Genomic DNA, 15,977 nt, shown 5'->3' with positions numbered 1-15,977 from the left:
TAGCTAATTTTTTTTGGTTTCTCACATGTATTATCGTATTATGATGGATACAATCTTGTCTGAGAGCTAGGAATATCTATATATATGTTGGACCAACTCTTCCAACATATATTTTTTCATCCAGAAGACCTGAACGCGAGATCTTACCTAAAGGAAATCAAACATGTACCACTTGAACCAACATTCGTTGGTAAAGTGTAGCCAATTGAAAAAGAGTGTGGATATACTTACTCCATATCCTACCCATCAATTATATGAACATCTAATGATTTAGATCTTCTCACTAACTGAAATTATTGAAATTCCCTATAATTGATAGTTAGGATGAGGTTTTTTCTCCATATTGCATGACAAAGATAGAATCTCATTCTACATGGCAATATCAAGAATAATGAAGATTATCAACTTTATAAATCGTGAGGGTTCAATCCCTCTATCCCCAAATGTTTGAGTTCACTCTTTAATAATTTCTCCTAAATTATCTTTTTTTGTTTGTTATTTGTCTTATTCATTCACTTCATTTTTTTAAAAAAGGATCTGACTGGAATTTTTTTTTATAGCAATGTAATAAAATTAATCTTTTAATGTATAAGAAATATTATTCATAAAAATGGAACATTTGATCCAATATAATAATTTAAAATTCTCTTGAAGTTTATATAGTAATACACTAATGCCTCCTTGATTCAGGTTTATTTAGTTTAATTGCTTGATTTGATTTATTTTATATAGAATTGCTTATCTACAATTTTGTTTTGGTAGATTATAAAACACATATCCATAGCAACTAAATTGTATACTTGATATACCAAATGATTTCCGTCAAAAAATATAAATTTAATTGATAATTTAAAATACAAATTTTTTAATTAATGATAAGTGTGAGTCACATGATTGATATATAGGAAATCTAAAACAAGTATCACTAATATTGTTTGACTTAAATACGTAAGTTATTATTTTTGTTTAATAAATTATATTTATTTTTCCTACAAAAATAATTATTGTAATATATTATACAAGTGGAAATGATTTGCATATGTTTAAAGAGGATGAGTGATTTATATAATATTAAACTTATGAGTGTGAGTATAATTTGACTTTTTATGTTCCTTGTTCATGGTTGGTTTCAAAGATTCTTAAACATGAACATTAGATTAAATTGTACATCCTACACAACCTATATGGGATACAAAAATTCCTATATGGGATACAAAAATAAATAAATAATAGATTCTTCATATTAATTTAGTGAGATTAACTTTCCTTTCATTTTATAATTTACTTTATTACCAAAAAAATTCCTTAGAGGCAAAGATATAGATTTATTTGATAATTAAAAATGCAATTCTTTCAAACAATGATAAATATAGGTCACATATTTTGTGACTTTCTCAATAAGCAATAAGCATTTTCTATTGGTCTATTTTCGAGTTGATTTTTTGAGGATAGTGGAGGAAAGATAAATGCTTGAGAGTTACAAAATACACTTATGAAATGACTCTTAAACCTTCTTTTTTCTTCTTTATCTCAAAAACCAAACTCCAAAATAAAATTTATTTGTCAATGGTGAAGCTTGTTAGGTAGGTACTTCCCAAAAGTATAAACCCCCATTTGGACATGAAATAAAAATAAATAATATTAACTATTAAATTTTATTTGAAGATAAATGTATATTTTTAAATAATTGTTTCTATAATTTATATATATGATTTATTTTCACTTAAATTACGCATTTAGCCAGAATATATATATATATATTTTTATTGTTTTCTTAAAGAATACAATATTACATTGTATCACTCTAAAGATTTATACGTTGTATAAAACACATAGTCCATATTATTATTTTTCTTTCTTAAAATCAGTCATAAACCAACATATTTAAGTGGTACATATTTTGAGTCTTATGGATAGAAAAGAAATTCACTAAGAGATTTAGTTTCATATATCCTTATTGATGTTGCCAATTCGAACATGATTACTAGAAAATAATCTTATAATATATTTTATTGGAAAAATAATTACAGATATTTTTCCCTGGTTTTAAGAAAACCCTATTTTTTATATAAGAATGAGGAATGGCCCACTTTTCACAAGTGCATAATCTTCTATCTCTTTCTCCGATTCAATCCATTGAATAAGCGAACAACACAAGCAACTGTATTCAAAACCCTTAAAGATTGTACTAAACCCTAAACCAGATCGATTCACTTCAATGACTGATCATTATAACAAGTAAGATTTTTCTCTAATCCACTGTAAGAAATAAAGAAAAACCCAAATTGTAATTGAAATTATGTTGAATTTTATTGATTGATTTTGATTTGTTGAATTTGGTGTAGGTTGGTTAAACTAGCTGCGAGAGCATTCTATGATGATTTACCAGCCAAATCAGAGAATCAGCCCAAAACTGGAAGGAGTGATAACAGAGGAATCGCTGTTGTAATTCTTGATGCTCTTACTAGGTTTGACCTATCTTTTTCTTTATCAGTTTTCAATTCACGGTGTTCTGTTTTGATATTATGTTATGAGTAGAATATTTAAAGGAAATTTAACAACAAAAAGAGAATGAATGATTATTTGAAATTTTAAGTGAAATTGAGAGAGTAGCAAAGTAGAATAGGTAAATGGGGGAAGAGAAAGTGTTTTGTAAATGCAATGCATGTTAAATTGTAAGGACCTGTGCTTAGTGAAAATTGGGATTGTTAAGTGAGATTGAAGTATGGATTTGTTTTTTAGAATGAAAATATGAGAATGTTGCGGTGGGTTGGATGAGTGTTGGAAAGTTAAATAAAAATGTCTAACTCGCAGATTGCACTTTTCAAAAAACTCATATTTGATTTCTCTTGCATTTATCAAATAACTCGAAACTGAGAATTAATGAAAAGCATATTTGTCTAGTTCCTTAGACAAATCACTTTTTGTTGATAATTTATAGTTAGCTAATTCCTGAAGCCAATTCTAAGTTATCAGCGTCAGAAAATAAAGCTATGGAATTCATAGTACGTTCTTCCTTAATTTCACAATTGAAAATAAAGCTACGGAATTCATATATGCAAAAATGATTTGTGATAGAATATTATGGTGTCATTTTGATCCATGTATCCGACTTCACCTAGTCGGAAAAGTGGTTTTTGTAGAATTTTTCTTATATTTTATTTGGGGTTCATTGATTTCATATTCTGTAAATTTTATCTAGGCGGCAGTGGGTTAGAGAAGAAGACTTGGCAAAGGACCTCAAATTGCATACAAAACAACTTCGTCGAACACTGAGGTTCTTTGAAGAAGAAAAGATCATTGCTCGGGAATATAGGAGAGAGGTACCTGTTAGATTCTGTCCATCCAAATTACTCTTGCCTTACAAGCATTAGCACTTGAAATAGACCTGTTATCTCGTCTGATCCAGAGCTTGATTGTGAGCCAACATTTTTTTGTGTCTGGTGAATATATATAAGTAGTTGTTTACATATCTTCTTCATTTGTTGCATATGTCTCATTTTACCAGACAGCAAAAGGTGCAAAAATTTATAGTGCTGCTGTAGCTGCTACAGCTGATGGTCAGACAGCAAAAGAGGGAGAGGAAAAGGTCAAGCTGCACACACACTCTTACTGTTGTCTAGATTATGCCCAGGTTCATCTCTTCTCACTATTTCTTGTATAAATGTAGCTTTTCAAATAATATTTGGATGTTCGATTGCAGAGAGTAAATGATATTTTGCCTGTGTTCCTGTCAACTTTTTTCAAATCAGTACAATCAATTCTTACTCATCCTTATAAAAAATTCTTATATTGAATTCTATTGCAGATATATGATGTGGTTAGGTATAGACTGCATCGTATGAAGCATAAGCTGAAAGATGAATTGGAGAACAAAAACACAATTCAGGAATATATTTGTCCAGATTGTGGAAGAAGGTTTTAGTAAATTCATTGTAATATCAATATAACAGTTTGTCACAGTTGCCTTCATGTATTTCCATTTGTATGATACTTGGGGATTTGGTTGTTTTAGATACAATGCTCTGGATGCACTGCGGTTGATATCTTTTGAAGATGAGGACTTCCATTGTGAAAATTGTAATGGAAGACTTGAGATTGAAAGTGATAAGATAGCTGCCCAAGAAGGTGGAGATGGAGATGATAATGCAAGAAGACGACGGCGTGAAAAATTAAAGGACATGCTTCAGAAGATGGAGGTTTTTATATTGTTTTATTATGCTGTTTATTTATACTTATAACTTCATGTGATGAATCACTTCATTTAGTTTGTTGTTCTTGTTGAAAATTAGGAAATGTAAACTAGATCCATGCACTTTATTAATTAGTGTTCATGGTATTTTTCCTATGCATGCATTTATACTTTCAAGAAATTTTTATTTCAGGGAGTTGTAGTTTTAATGCATGTGCTTAGATTCAATGGCGGAGGCAGGGGATGACCTACCTATGCCATGGTCACCCCCAACAATCCCCCCCTTAATTTTACTACATAATTTTTTGTGGCACCCAATTTTTTTATCTTATGTTAGTAGTGTATTTATTGAAAGTTAAAAGTCTTCGTAATATTTATTTCTATCATGTCTATCTCCAAGTTCATATCTATGATATGTTTAAAGTAGTTTATACTACATTATGATAATTACTTTCAAGTTTGTTTCATATAATATGTATATGCTAGTAGCAAAATTTTTTTTACGTATAAATCATATAGTCTATAATTTTGGCACTACTTAGGATAAAATCCTGGCTCCACCCCATGCTTAGGCTCATTGTATCACATGCATCATTTGACATTTAAAGCACCTATAAATACCTGTGTACTAGTGCGTTTGTAAGCAATTCACATCACTGTTGTTTATTTTCTCTTTTCCTATCTAAAATCCTTCAATTAACAGTTCTAGATGATGGTTATCACCATTGTTTGCAAACTGAAATGCTTAACCAAATGTAATTTCCTAGCAAGCAATGTTTGCATGTGATAATGACATTTTTCTGTAAATGCAGATACAGCTCAAGCCATTAGTGGACCAGCTCAGTCGGGTAAAAGACTTGCCTGTTCCTGAATTTGGCACTCTTCAATCATGGGAGGCTCTAGCGAGTGCTGCTGGGCGTGCAGCCAATGGAGACAATGCTGGAGATTCTAGAAATTCTCATCTGGGATATAACGGGGCACCGATGCCTTATAGTGGAGATACTAAGGTAACGTTATCTTGGCATGCAGAGATTGGTCAACCATTTTATATCTCTGAGCTGTGCTTGTTGATGTACACCGTATAGAAGCTTCTGAAATTGACTGTTAGGAGTCTTTTTGTCAAATTAACGTATTTTTTGTTGGCAAATCCTGTCTTAAATTGGTCTGACATGATTTAAAATCTGACTTTTGTTTATGGGGGTAACATGGTTGGTCTATAGACATGATTTATGAGTGGACATCTTGACGACTTCTGACCCATGTACCCTCTAGGTAGGGTTGGGTGTATGGATCAGAATATGTCAAGGTGTCCTATCATAAATCATATCTATAGAGTATAGCCCAACCATGCAAGGCCAGTTTAAGTCATCCTTTGTTCTGTTATATCCCAATAATTCTGAAAATGCTTTCTGAATTAAATTGGCCTGTTATGGTTAAAATTGCCATTCTCCCGAGTTTTTTTTACACTCCAGGTTAAAATTGTTTAAACTTTAAACCTTTCCTTTTATTTGAAACAAGTGGCTATATATATTGCAGTGGTGATAGATGAGTTCTTAAATTTTGGCACTGATCATATCATTGTAAATGTTTTAAATGCTAATTAGTCTATTGATGTATACGGACAGGTTGTAGTTGACTTCAATGGGACTGAAGGCAAAGGAGAGGGTATTAAGTCTGAAACTGATGGTAAACCCGTAAAGGTTTTGCCTCCTTGGATGATTAGATCAGGGATGGTTCTTACAGAAGAACAACGTGGAGAGGTGAAGCAGGAAACAAAGATGGATGGGACTTCAACTTCTTCTACAGCACAGTATACAGAAGACAAGAAGTCAAAAGTGGAGCATGCTGATAATACAAATATACAGGTCTGTAATACAGATTTTTGTTCGGTTTGCTTGAGTTCCTTGCCCCTGCCTCTTAAAGACAAGAAATTCTTTTATTCATTGAAATCTCTGTTTTATCATTGGACATGATTTATGATAGAGTACTTGCCATCTTTCATCCATGTAGCCGACCCCAAATAGTGGGACTAAGTCTTGGTTGTTACTGTTATTAAAATCTCTGTTTCCTCTTGTATTTTTGTAGGATGAGTATATTAAGGCGTATTATGCTGCTCTACTTAAGCAACAACACGAATTAGCAGAAGCTGCAAAGAAAGAAGAGTTTTCAAATAGTCAGACAGCAGATGATCCTTCTAGCAGTATTTCCATTCGTCAGGTGGGTATGAAAACTAAACGTGAGGAAGACGATGATGGTACAGAGTGGGAGGACGCTCCAATTGGAGGTAAAATTTCAATTTTTTCTATGATTAAACCAATATTTGGATCCTCAAAGTTTAAATCTTAGACACATGCATATATAATTGCCAGTGCTTGCCAATACATGTTTAATGTCCACCCCTCCCTGTAAACAAATATATAAATAAATATAAAGATGATAAATATTTTAAACATCCATGCCACTGCTTGGGTTTTTTGTTTTAATTACTTGAAATTATATATCCTTAATTATCTTAACCCTGGGGCCATGCATATAGCTTTATTATATGTGTGTGTGTGATATTTAAGATTATTAGGTTCCTCATAGGCCCAATGACTGGGTAATGGGGTGGCTCGACATCTTAATAAAATGGCGATCCAATGCATGAGGCTCTCACTCGGTTATGGGGTTGTACAATTTGTTAAAACACCCACCCCTTCTTTTTGTCTTCCTTAGATACACATGTTCAACTCATTTATGGTATTGGTCTATTTTTAAAGGCAATGGAAATGGAAGTTACAAGGCAGTGGATTTGAATGTTGAAGCTGATGAAGCTGCCGCAGATGATGACGACGACATCGACTGGGAAGAGGGTTAATGAAAAAACTGGTCACTATGAATGGTACATATTGTATCATGCTGCTTCAAATTATGTACCACCAGACCGAGTTAACAATGCTCATATTATTGTGTTATTGCTCGTGCATGTTGCTGTTGCTATGATGCGTCCCTGGTTTAGAATTTAGAGAGGACACTCTTAAGTAGTTTTTAATCATTGGTTTTTTATATTGCATGGCTACCAACTCTTTATTTTGAAACTTTGCATGTTATTATTGTCAAGCAATAGTGCCTTATTAACTTTATTTCATTCTGATCACATTACTATATAGTGTATGGTTTTAATATGTATGCATCAACATTGTAAGTATTTTTGCACTGAAGCATATATCCATAATTCATATATTAATCATCATTGATTCTTAATCAAAAGTAATACAATTAAACGGTGAATGATATAGTAATTGTAAAAAAAAAATACTGAGAGTGTATAACTACCTATTGATTGTGGACCATTCCCACAAAAATGGTGAGTTATGTGTGTGAAAGAGGACAAATAATAGCTAGAGTATATTTGAAGGAAATGTTTTCTGCTATCCTATGCAACTTTAGACAAATAATGACGTATTATATATATAGACGAGTGAAGTGGCAGAATATATTATGCAAAGTCCTACTAGAAAAAGTACCTTTCAGAATGTCCTTCCATTCCCTCCATATCTATCTTTTTAGGCTATAAAAGATTGTTGTTTGTGTTGTTTTTTAAGGAGTTACATGGACAGTGATGATGCGCACAAATTATCAAACCATTCAATAATTTCTTGTTGCACAGAATGAACTACATTTTTTTGTACATCAATCAGTAATCACCTTATTCATTTGTAGTACTTTTAATTAATAGTCAATAATCACTAACATATGAACGATCCAATCCATTTACTATAAACAAAAATGAATTTTCTTCCTAAGTGTCATTTAGTTATCTAATGAATGACTTATTTTTAATTAATCTTAACTGTTATTGGATGAATGTTGGTATAACACTCGTTTCATATATTTATACCCATACCTATGTACCCCTACTTTTAATTCCCTATGTACCCATAAAAAATAACAATATATAAATGAAGGTTTGACAATCCGTTCTTAATGACCCATAGTTCCTTCAACGCAAAGTAGGCTTCATTCGAATAAGAATATCCGACAATTTTATGTCCCCTCTCCACATGTGCTGGATTTTTCAATTTAACTCAACCTCTTTTTTCGATAGGGATCACATGTCTTTATTCATGTTTCATTTGGTATATTAAGCTAATGAAATTTTTTTATTTATTTAAAAGTAAAAATTATAAAAACAAAAATTAATATTTTAATATTATTTTATGAAATTTGATTAGTTCGGAACATGAAGATGAAAAAATTGTGGGACGAGTGATTCTTGTCCATTTTTTTCCCCTCTTACCAATTAATATATCATATAAATATATAAATAATATTCATATAAGCTAAAGTTTCATGGAAACAAGCACATTCCTATTCCATGTCAAGTTTCTATAGCACCATTTCTTATGCATGCTTAGCACCTTCAAGCTTTCAACGCTTCAAAACTATCCCTTATTCTTCTAAGAAAACCTATTACTATTGTTTGTATTTGTTCCAAATTAAAACCTTCTCTTTCTCCATGCAATCTTTTCATTTATTTTCTACTTTATCTCACCCATCATGGCTATGATCATTAAATTCCAATGTGTACTTACTTTCATTCTTTGGATCTTCCTCTTTGTGATTCTCTTTAATGCTTGGTTTTGCTTCAAATCTAATGATGGTAGTAGTAGTAATACCATCATAAGCAACAATAAGCAAGAGTTATATGTGAGGAAAATGTTAGCAACCGAATTTGACTTCACTCCATTACTCCACCACCACGGGCATCATCATCGACATCACCACCATCAAAATCACGTGTTTACGCATCGAGAACCTACAAAAAGTGAGATTGATCAACGTTATGGTGTTGAGAAACGCCTAGTTCCAACTGGTCCAGATCCATTACACCATTAATGAGGTTCACAATCTTTCTTTTCTTCTTCTCATGGATTGTGATAGTTTTCTATATTGTTTGTTCAAAGGAGAAATATGTCTAGTATAGTGGAAAATTGTTATATATGATTCCCCTCTTCAAACCGATCAAAAAATGTTATATTCAATTCTTATAAATGTATATTTAATTATATTGTTTTTAATTTATAAAATACACCATATATAATTTATTCCATTGTGAATAATCAACTTGCAATAATGTCGTTTGAATTATATAGCTTGGTTTTAAATCATGCACACATCAATTTGCATTGTCCTACTAAAATTATTTAAACACTATACATCTATTATTAACAATGAAAGATGCTAGAATAGTATGCAAATTGATTTAAAAATTAATATTTTTTGTTTGATTCGTAGTTGTTGTGGCGTTACGGCACATCACATATGAAGAAATAATCAATATATCTAAAGTAGACATGCATTTTAATATTGGGATGTTTGGTTTGTTGTGAAAATCATAGGAATTGTGAAAGGGACATTGCTAGAAAAGTTTTGACTTTAAAAACTAAACATGGATAGATTAAACACACATACTCCAAAATGATGATCATATAGGTCTTTGCTTTTTCTAAGTAAATGTTTGATATAAAAGTTTGTATTAAGTAACATTTACCAATCAAATTCAAGGTCTTTTTTGTTTTTGGGCACATTCTATCACTTTATAATTTTCCTTTTTTGTCACTATTAATTTCAACATGAGGTGGGTATTAGTTTGATGAAGGTTTAACTACTTTATTTGTTTTAGGGTCTTTTGTGAGTTAAGTTTGATAGGGATCGAAAAAGAAAAAGGTTTTAGAGTCATCTCAGTAGTGTATTTTATTACTTTTAAACTTTTATTTCCATTTGTTCACATTGGAAACTCAACTCGTAAACAAACTCTTAGCCATATTATTATTTCATTTGTTTTCTGTAGTACTTACTTCTCCATTAATGAAGATGATCCTTACTCGGTTATGGCCGAGAACCCTTCTCACCTTTGCTTGTATCATGTGTGCGTGGAACTATTGGCTACCTACTTGGTTGAATTTGCTCTACTTCACCATTTTAGATGATTGATTTCATCAACTAATACAATTCAGCTTCTGAGAAAAGATCCAATTAATTCATAATCTTCTATTTATTGTTTTATTGATTTTGTAGATTCTGCCTACAAGTGTCCCTGTAATGGTATGTGAGAAATCTCGAGCACTTATTGATGTATAGATATAAAAAACAACTAGCATTAACAGGCTTGTTATTAATTTATATAAGTAAATGGAATTTTTTATATACTAGAATCACATTCAAATTTGATTTTTTAGGCTTCCTTTTCCAACGATTTTGGAGATGCATTTTTTACAATAGTTAATTTAGTAAAAGATTTAATATGTATGCACTGATGATAATAAAAGTAATTTTTATACTGACAGCAAATATCTACAATTCATATGTTAGTTAGTATTGACTTTTAAACAAATTAATGATGGAAATGAAAGGAAATTGTAGGATTGAGAGTCATGAAATACACTTGTGATATTACTTTCAAATCTTTCCTTTCCCTAAAAAATTTAATTCGTAAATAAATCTTTAGAAAAACTTTTGTTAGATATATTGGCAGAAAATACATAGAAGGCCCATAAAAAATGATTATTTTTCTTATTAAATTCAGAATCATGTACATTATGAAATTTCAAAATTAACCCACAAAACACAACCTAGTAAGTAATTTTTGAGTGATATTTAACCTTAGTAGATAGATTCCTCTACGTCACAGGAAAACTGATATATGATTACTTATAAAACAATCATTGTTAAATAACTATGTAGCAAATATTATTTTTTCTTTTACGGTGTAGAAAATGTTAATATAGTCGACTTACAACTTCACCCAGTTTAGCTCGATAAGAATGTGATCAACTTGAAACTTGATTCAATTTATTTTTTTAGTTCAAATTCGACTTGGTTAAAATTCATTTACTATTCGACTCGGTTCAGATTGACTCATTTGATTAGCTTAAATAATTAATTCATTTCTAAAATAGATTCTACAAAGTTATATATAGAAACATAAAAATAATGCATAATTATAGAATAATAACAATAAACATAAAATATTAGTTTATATATATAAATAATATAAATATATATATATATATATATATATAATATATATATATATTGAGCTAACCCATTAACCTAAAATGTCGAACTATAACTAACTTAAATTTAATCAATTTATTTAACAAGCTCTATTTTTGGTTCAAATCTGACTCATTTAATTAAGTTTGTCGAATTAAGTAATGAGTCAAGTTTTGAATGAATACCAAATTAGTTTGGTTAATTGCTAGCCTTATTTCAAAGCAATTAAAACATATATAAAGTCAACCGTTTCAACCATAAATGGGACCGTTGATTTGAATATCACCCCGCTTAACTGACAGCCGTTGATTTCGCTCCCTAATCTAACGTCTCACCTTTACCCAAATCAAATTCCAGATCACACTCACTTTCCTCTTCTAGCTCCACACTGCACACCGTTCTACTGGTTTTTTTCCTTCACAAGTTTTCGAATTTATGAACCATCGATCATTTTCTAGAACTGGGTCATCGAAAAAATCTTCTGGGCATGTATAAATAGCTATATAATTTTCAAAATGCCGGTTTCAACAAGGTCTCAGTTCAGAAACCCGCACCATGGCTTGAAAGAGAAGCTGAAAGAACTCACACTGTTATATGAACAGCAGAAACAAACTTCTGCATCTCTCAGAAACTCACATTCAAACCCGCAAGACAATGTAGAACAAAATGTGATTCGGGTGAATACTATACCCCATTTGATTAATTCCACAGTTACAACAACATTTGTGTTACCTGAACCAACTTCTGAGGATGCAAAGGAAAATTTTGCAGTTGGGTATGGAGGAATGGTGGAATTAGAGAATGTGGTTGGTGGTGAGAGCAGGATTCTTGTGTTTGTTAGGGTTAGGCCAGTGAGTAAGAAAGAAAAGGAAATTGGTTCAAGATGTTGTGTCAAGATCACGAATCGGCGCGATGTTTATCTGTCCGAGTTTGCGAATGAGAATGATTACCTTAGGCTGAATAGGATTCGAGGGAGGCATTTTACATTTGATGCTTCGTTTACAGATTCAGCTACTCAGCAAGAAGTTTATTTAACTACGTGAGCTTCTGAATTTGTTTTATTACTTCCTTGATTTTTTTGTAATTTCAAAAAATACGATCTTTAGTGCTAGAACTAGAATAACTGGCGTTAAAGTAGGAATTGCAGTGTTGTATTGTTATTCATTAGCTACATTTTTCGATGTTTCATTTCTTCCGTGTTGCCTCGAGCAATCATGTTCCTAAATAGATTAAATTGAGCACATTCAATAGATCTTTTGAAATTAGCTAAATAGAACTTATTTTCATAAGCTTCACTTAGGTAAGTAAGCTAAAAAGAGCTTATAGGAATGTTTTCATAAGCTTATCTTTTATAAGCTCAAATAAGCTATTTATAAGCTATTCTAAGTGCTGTATGATACTACCATCTTTTGGCCATTGAGCGCACACTAACATTGACTACTTGGCTATAACTTCTACCTTCGTATATATTTGGAAACTGAAACCGTAGAAAGTCAATCTCACGTCCAGATATAGGTGATTTCTTGAAAGATTACATTTCATATGATGCGTGCACAATTTGTTTCCATATAGAAAGTGCTTACTAACATAGTAAAACGGGTGCATGCACAATTCATGCTTAATTTTCAGTATGCATTCATAAATGTTATTGCTCTAGCAATGTAATTGATAGAGGCTTACGTTGACTTTAATTTTTCAGAACTTCAGAACTTGTGGAAGCAGTTCTACAAGGTAGGAATGGGTCAGTTTTCTGTTATGGTGCCACAGGAGCTGGAAAAACTTACACAATGCTTGGCACTTTAGAGAATCCAGGGGTGATGGTTTTAGCAATTAAGGATCTTTTCGGTAAAATCAGGCAGAGAAGCTGTGACGGAAGCCATGTGGTTCATCTGTCGTATCTTGAGGTTTATAATGAAACTGTCCGGGATTTGCTTTCCCCTGGAAGGCCTCTGGTTCTTAGAGAAGATAAACAGGTTCGCTTCGTATCTTAAGAAAGTAGAAACTTCACAAGCATTCTCTATTAGCTACTGAACATTTATAGTTGCTGAGTGCTAAGTGTAGTCATGGTGATATGTGATAATGAGTACTCAAAATAGGGTTGATGTATTTTATTGGTGCTTTCAGAAAGAAATTCTGGATACAGTTTATTCTGCTAATATGTGACAAATTTCTGCTAAGCACTTCAGGATCATGTTTAGTTTATATTTAAGTTTAATCTTGAAGGATATCTGATTATACATTGTTCTCTAATGTTGTAGGGTATTGTGGCGGCAGGTCTAACTCAATATAGAGCTTATTCTACTGATGAAGTAATGTTCTGCTCCGTTTTGGTAGATTAGAAGTTTAGACAGCTATTTCAAGTTTGAACCTTCACTTAGCATTTTCCCTTTTCCGTTTCCTTCTATTTTCTGGTTGTTTCAGGTGATGGCATTGCTCCAACAAGGAAATCAAAACCGAACCACGGAACCAACTCGTGCAAATGAAACATCTTCACGTTCCCATGCAATTTTGCAGGTAACCACAATGGGTTTAGAATAAAAGTGAAGGATCAACTTCATGTTATAGTTGTGGCACGTTCTCACTAACCAAATTCACCTTTTTTGTTGCATCTAGGTTGTGGTTGAATACCGAGTTAGAGATTCTTCAATGAATGTTGTTAACCGAGTGGGAAAGCTCTCATTAATTGATCTTGCAGGGTCAGAGAGAGCTCTTGCCACAGATCAAAGAACACTTAGATCTATCGAGGGTGCCAATATAAACCGTTCTCTTCTTGCACTAAGTAGTTGCATTAATGCTCTTGTAGAAGGCAAGAAACACATACCATATCGAAATTCAAAACTCACTCAACTTCTCAAGGACTCATTAGGAGGAACTTGTAACACGGTCATGATTGCAAACATAAGCCCAAGTATCCTCTCATTTAGCGAAACTCAGAACACCATTCATTGGGCTGATAGAGCCAAGGAGATTCGGTTAAAGGTTGAATCCTCTTACTAGTATATTATCTCCTAATGTTGAGGCACAAACTTGACATAGTTTTGTTGATACAGGTAAGTGATGCAAATGAGGATCTATTGCCATTGCCTGAGATAGAAAATGATCAGGCGAAGTTGATACTTGAGCTGGAAAAGGAGAATCGGAACTTAAGAATTCAGCTAGCCAAGCAGCAACAGAAGCTGTTGACTCTCGAGGCACAGTCTTTGGCAGCACATTCCTCCCCTACACCACCTTCAGCTAACTCTCTTTCCACTCCTCCAACTTCTGCCCAACCAACTGATAAACGAAGGACTAGATCCTCTTTCTTAGCTGGAACTTTTTTCACTCCCGAATCCAACAAAAAAGGAGCTGAGCTAGCTGTCAGAACACTTCAAAGGACTGTAAAAGCACTAGAATCGGAGATTGAGAGAATGAAGAAAGATCATAGCTTGCAGCTAACGCAAAAGGATGATCTTATTCACAAGCTTTCACATAAGGGTGGAAAACAAGCGGTGGATGAAGTTGGGAAGAGAGTCGTAACCAGGGGTGGCCTTCGGCCAAAGGAGACAAACAATGGTGAGTTGAAGAGTCCATGTCATCGTTTTCGATCACCGGTAGCCTCAACTGCCAAGAAAAGAAGCTTTTGGGACATAACCACAACTAACAGCCCATCAGCTGCTACATTAAATGGGAGAAAAACTAGAAGTCATGCCATTTCTGAACCTACTACCGCACCTCCTCCGAGATCATCCATGCTTCTTCAGGTATAGTGATTGTCCTCCATACTCCTTACCCTTTTTACCTGCATACATGTGAATAATGCTTGTGACATGCCAGCACCGCATCTTCTCACGTCTATGCGACATGGAAACATCTTAGTGTAATAAAGGTAAGAAGAAAAGGTGGAACCATTTGTATACAAATGATGAAAATATATGAAGTGACATGTAGATAGTATTATTATCATACACATGCATATGCATTAATTTCTTTCTTCTGAACTGATGAGGCATACTTATCCATATTTTTCTTTGTGTTGATGTGCATCTTCAATTACATTATGCAGCCGGGTTTTGCTCGTCAACGATTCAATATTTAAAGTGATTCAGGAAGGGGTGGAAGAAGAAGTTGCCAGAACACAAGGAAGCTCAATATTATAGAGAGATAACTGCATGCTCCATATACATATACTCCTCCTTGTGTGGCCATCTTTAATGTCTCTGCTTAATAGATGATAGTGTAGTTAGCTGCAGATTTCAGTGTCCTTTGCATGCTTCTTCATTCATCATTTCTCTCCCAATGTACCAATTTCATTGTTTTAGACTCTTAGAGAAAACTTCAAAATCTTTATTTATATGTGCATTCATTGTTTGAGTTGCATATTGTTGCTTGCTTGACTCAACTCTTTTGACTATGGTTCTGTTCCAATATCATTCACCAATTTAGTTTGAAAGGAGAGACTTATACTTTATGTATTGGTAAATGTTATTATATTTTCTTAATATTATTAATATATCATTCATAATTCATACCCTAATCTTTATATACATAAATGATGTAATGAAAAGTTTTACAATAATAATAGATAAATATTAAACCCTTTCATTTAATCCAATATCAAAAAGGGAAAATTATTAAATTTTGAGTCCGCAAAACTATCTTATAACTTATAACCATGACAAAACTATCTACTAGTTGTGCAAGCAACTATTGAATTAGATCTGTTTAATAAAATTAATTGTAAAACTATCTGAAATTTGTTAATAACTAA

At 32.5% G+C, this 15,977-nt stretch overlaps 2 protein-coding genes across 3 annotated transcripts; both read left to right on the top strand.

Annotated features, from left to right (window-relative positions):
• LOC109354085 (transcription initiation factor IIE subunit alpha-like) lies at positions 2,087–7,333 on the top strand. Of its 2 annotated transcripts, none has more exons than XM_019596445.1 (10): positions 2,087–2,238; positions 2,346–2,468; positions 3,203–3,323; positions 3,509–3,634; positions 3,809–3,918; positions 4,016–4,199; positions 5,005–5,199; positions 5,818–6,057; positions 6,278–6,477; positions 6,947–7,333. In XM_019596445.1, exons 1-10 carry the CDS (start codon positions 2,219–2,221, stop codon positions 7,047–7,049), a joined length of 1,422 nt encoding a protein of 473 aa, XP_019451990.1. In that variant the 5' UTR covers positions 2,087–2,218; the 3' UTR covers positions 7,050–7,333. The 2 variants fall into 2 exon arrangements, with proteins under 2 accessions (XP_019451990.1, XP_019451997.1); XM_019596452.1 differs by having other exon boundaries at positions 2,088–2,238; positions 6,278–6,476; positions 6,952–7,333.
• LOC109354021 (kinesin-like protein KIN-8A) lies at positions 11,522–15,735 on the top strand. The gene is made up of 7 exons (XM_019596379.1): positions 11,522–12,269; positions 12,930–13,203; positions 13,489–13,539; positions 13,652–13,744; positions 13,844–14,209; positions 14,281–14,970; positions 15,273–15,735. The coding sequence occupies exons 1-7, from the start codon at positions 11,746–11,748 to the stop codon at positions 15,303–15,305; spliced, it is 2,031 nt and encodes a 676-aa protein (XP_019451924.1). The 5' UTR covers positions 11,522–11,745; the 3' UTR covers positions 15,306–15,735.

The sequence above is a fragment of the Lupinus angustifolius genome, chromosome LG01, assembly GCF_001865875.1.
Source record: "Lupinus angustifolius cultivar Tanjil chromosome LG01, LupAngTanjil_v1.0, whole genome shotgun sequence".
Classification (NCBI taxonomy): Eukaryota; Viridiplantae; Streptophyta; class Magnoliopsida; order Fabales; family Fabaceae; genus Lupinus; species Lupinus angustifolius.
The sequence above is the reverse complement of the archived record's forward strand: the minus strand, read 5'-3'. Positions and strand labels throughout refer to the sequence as shown.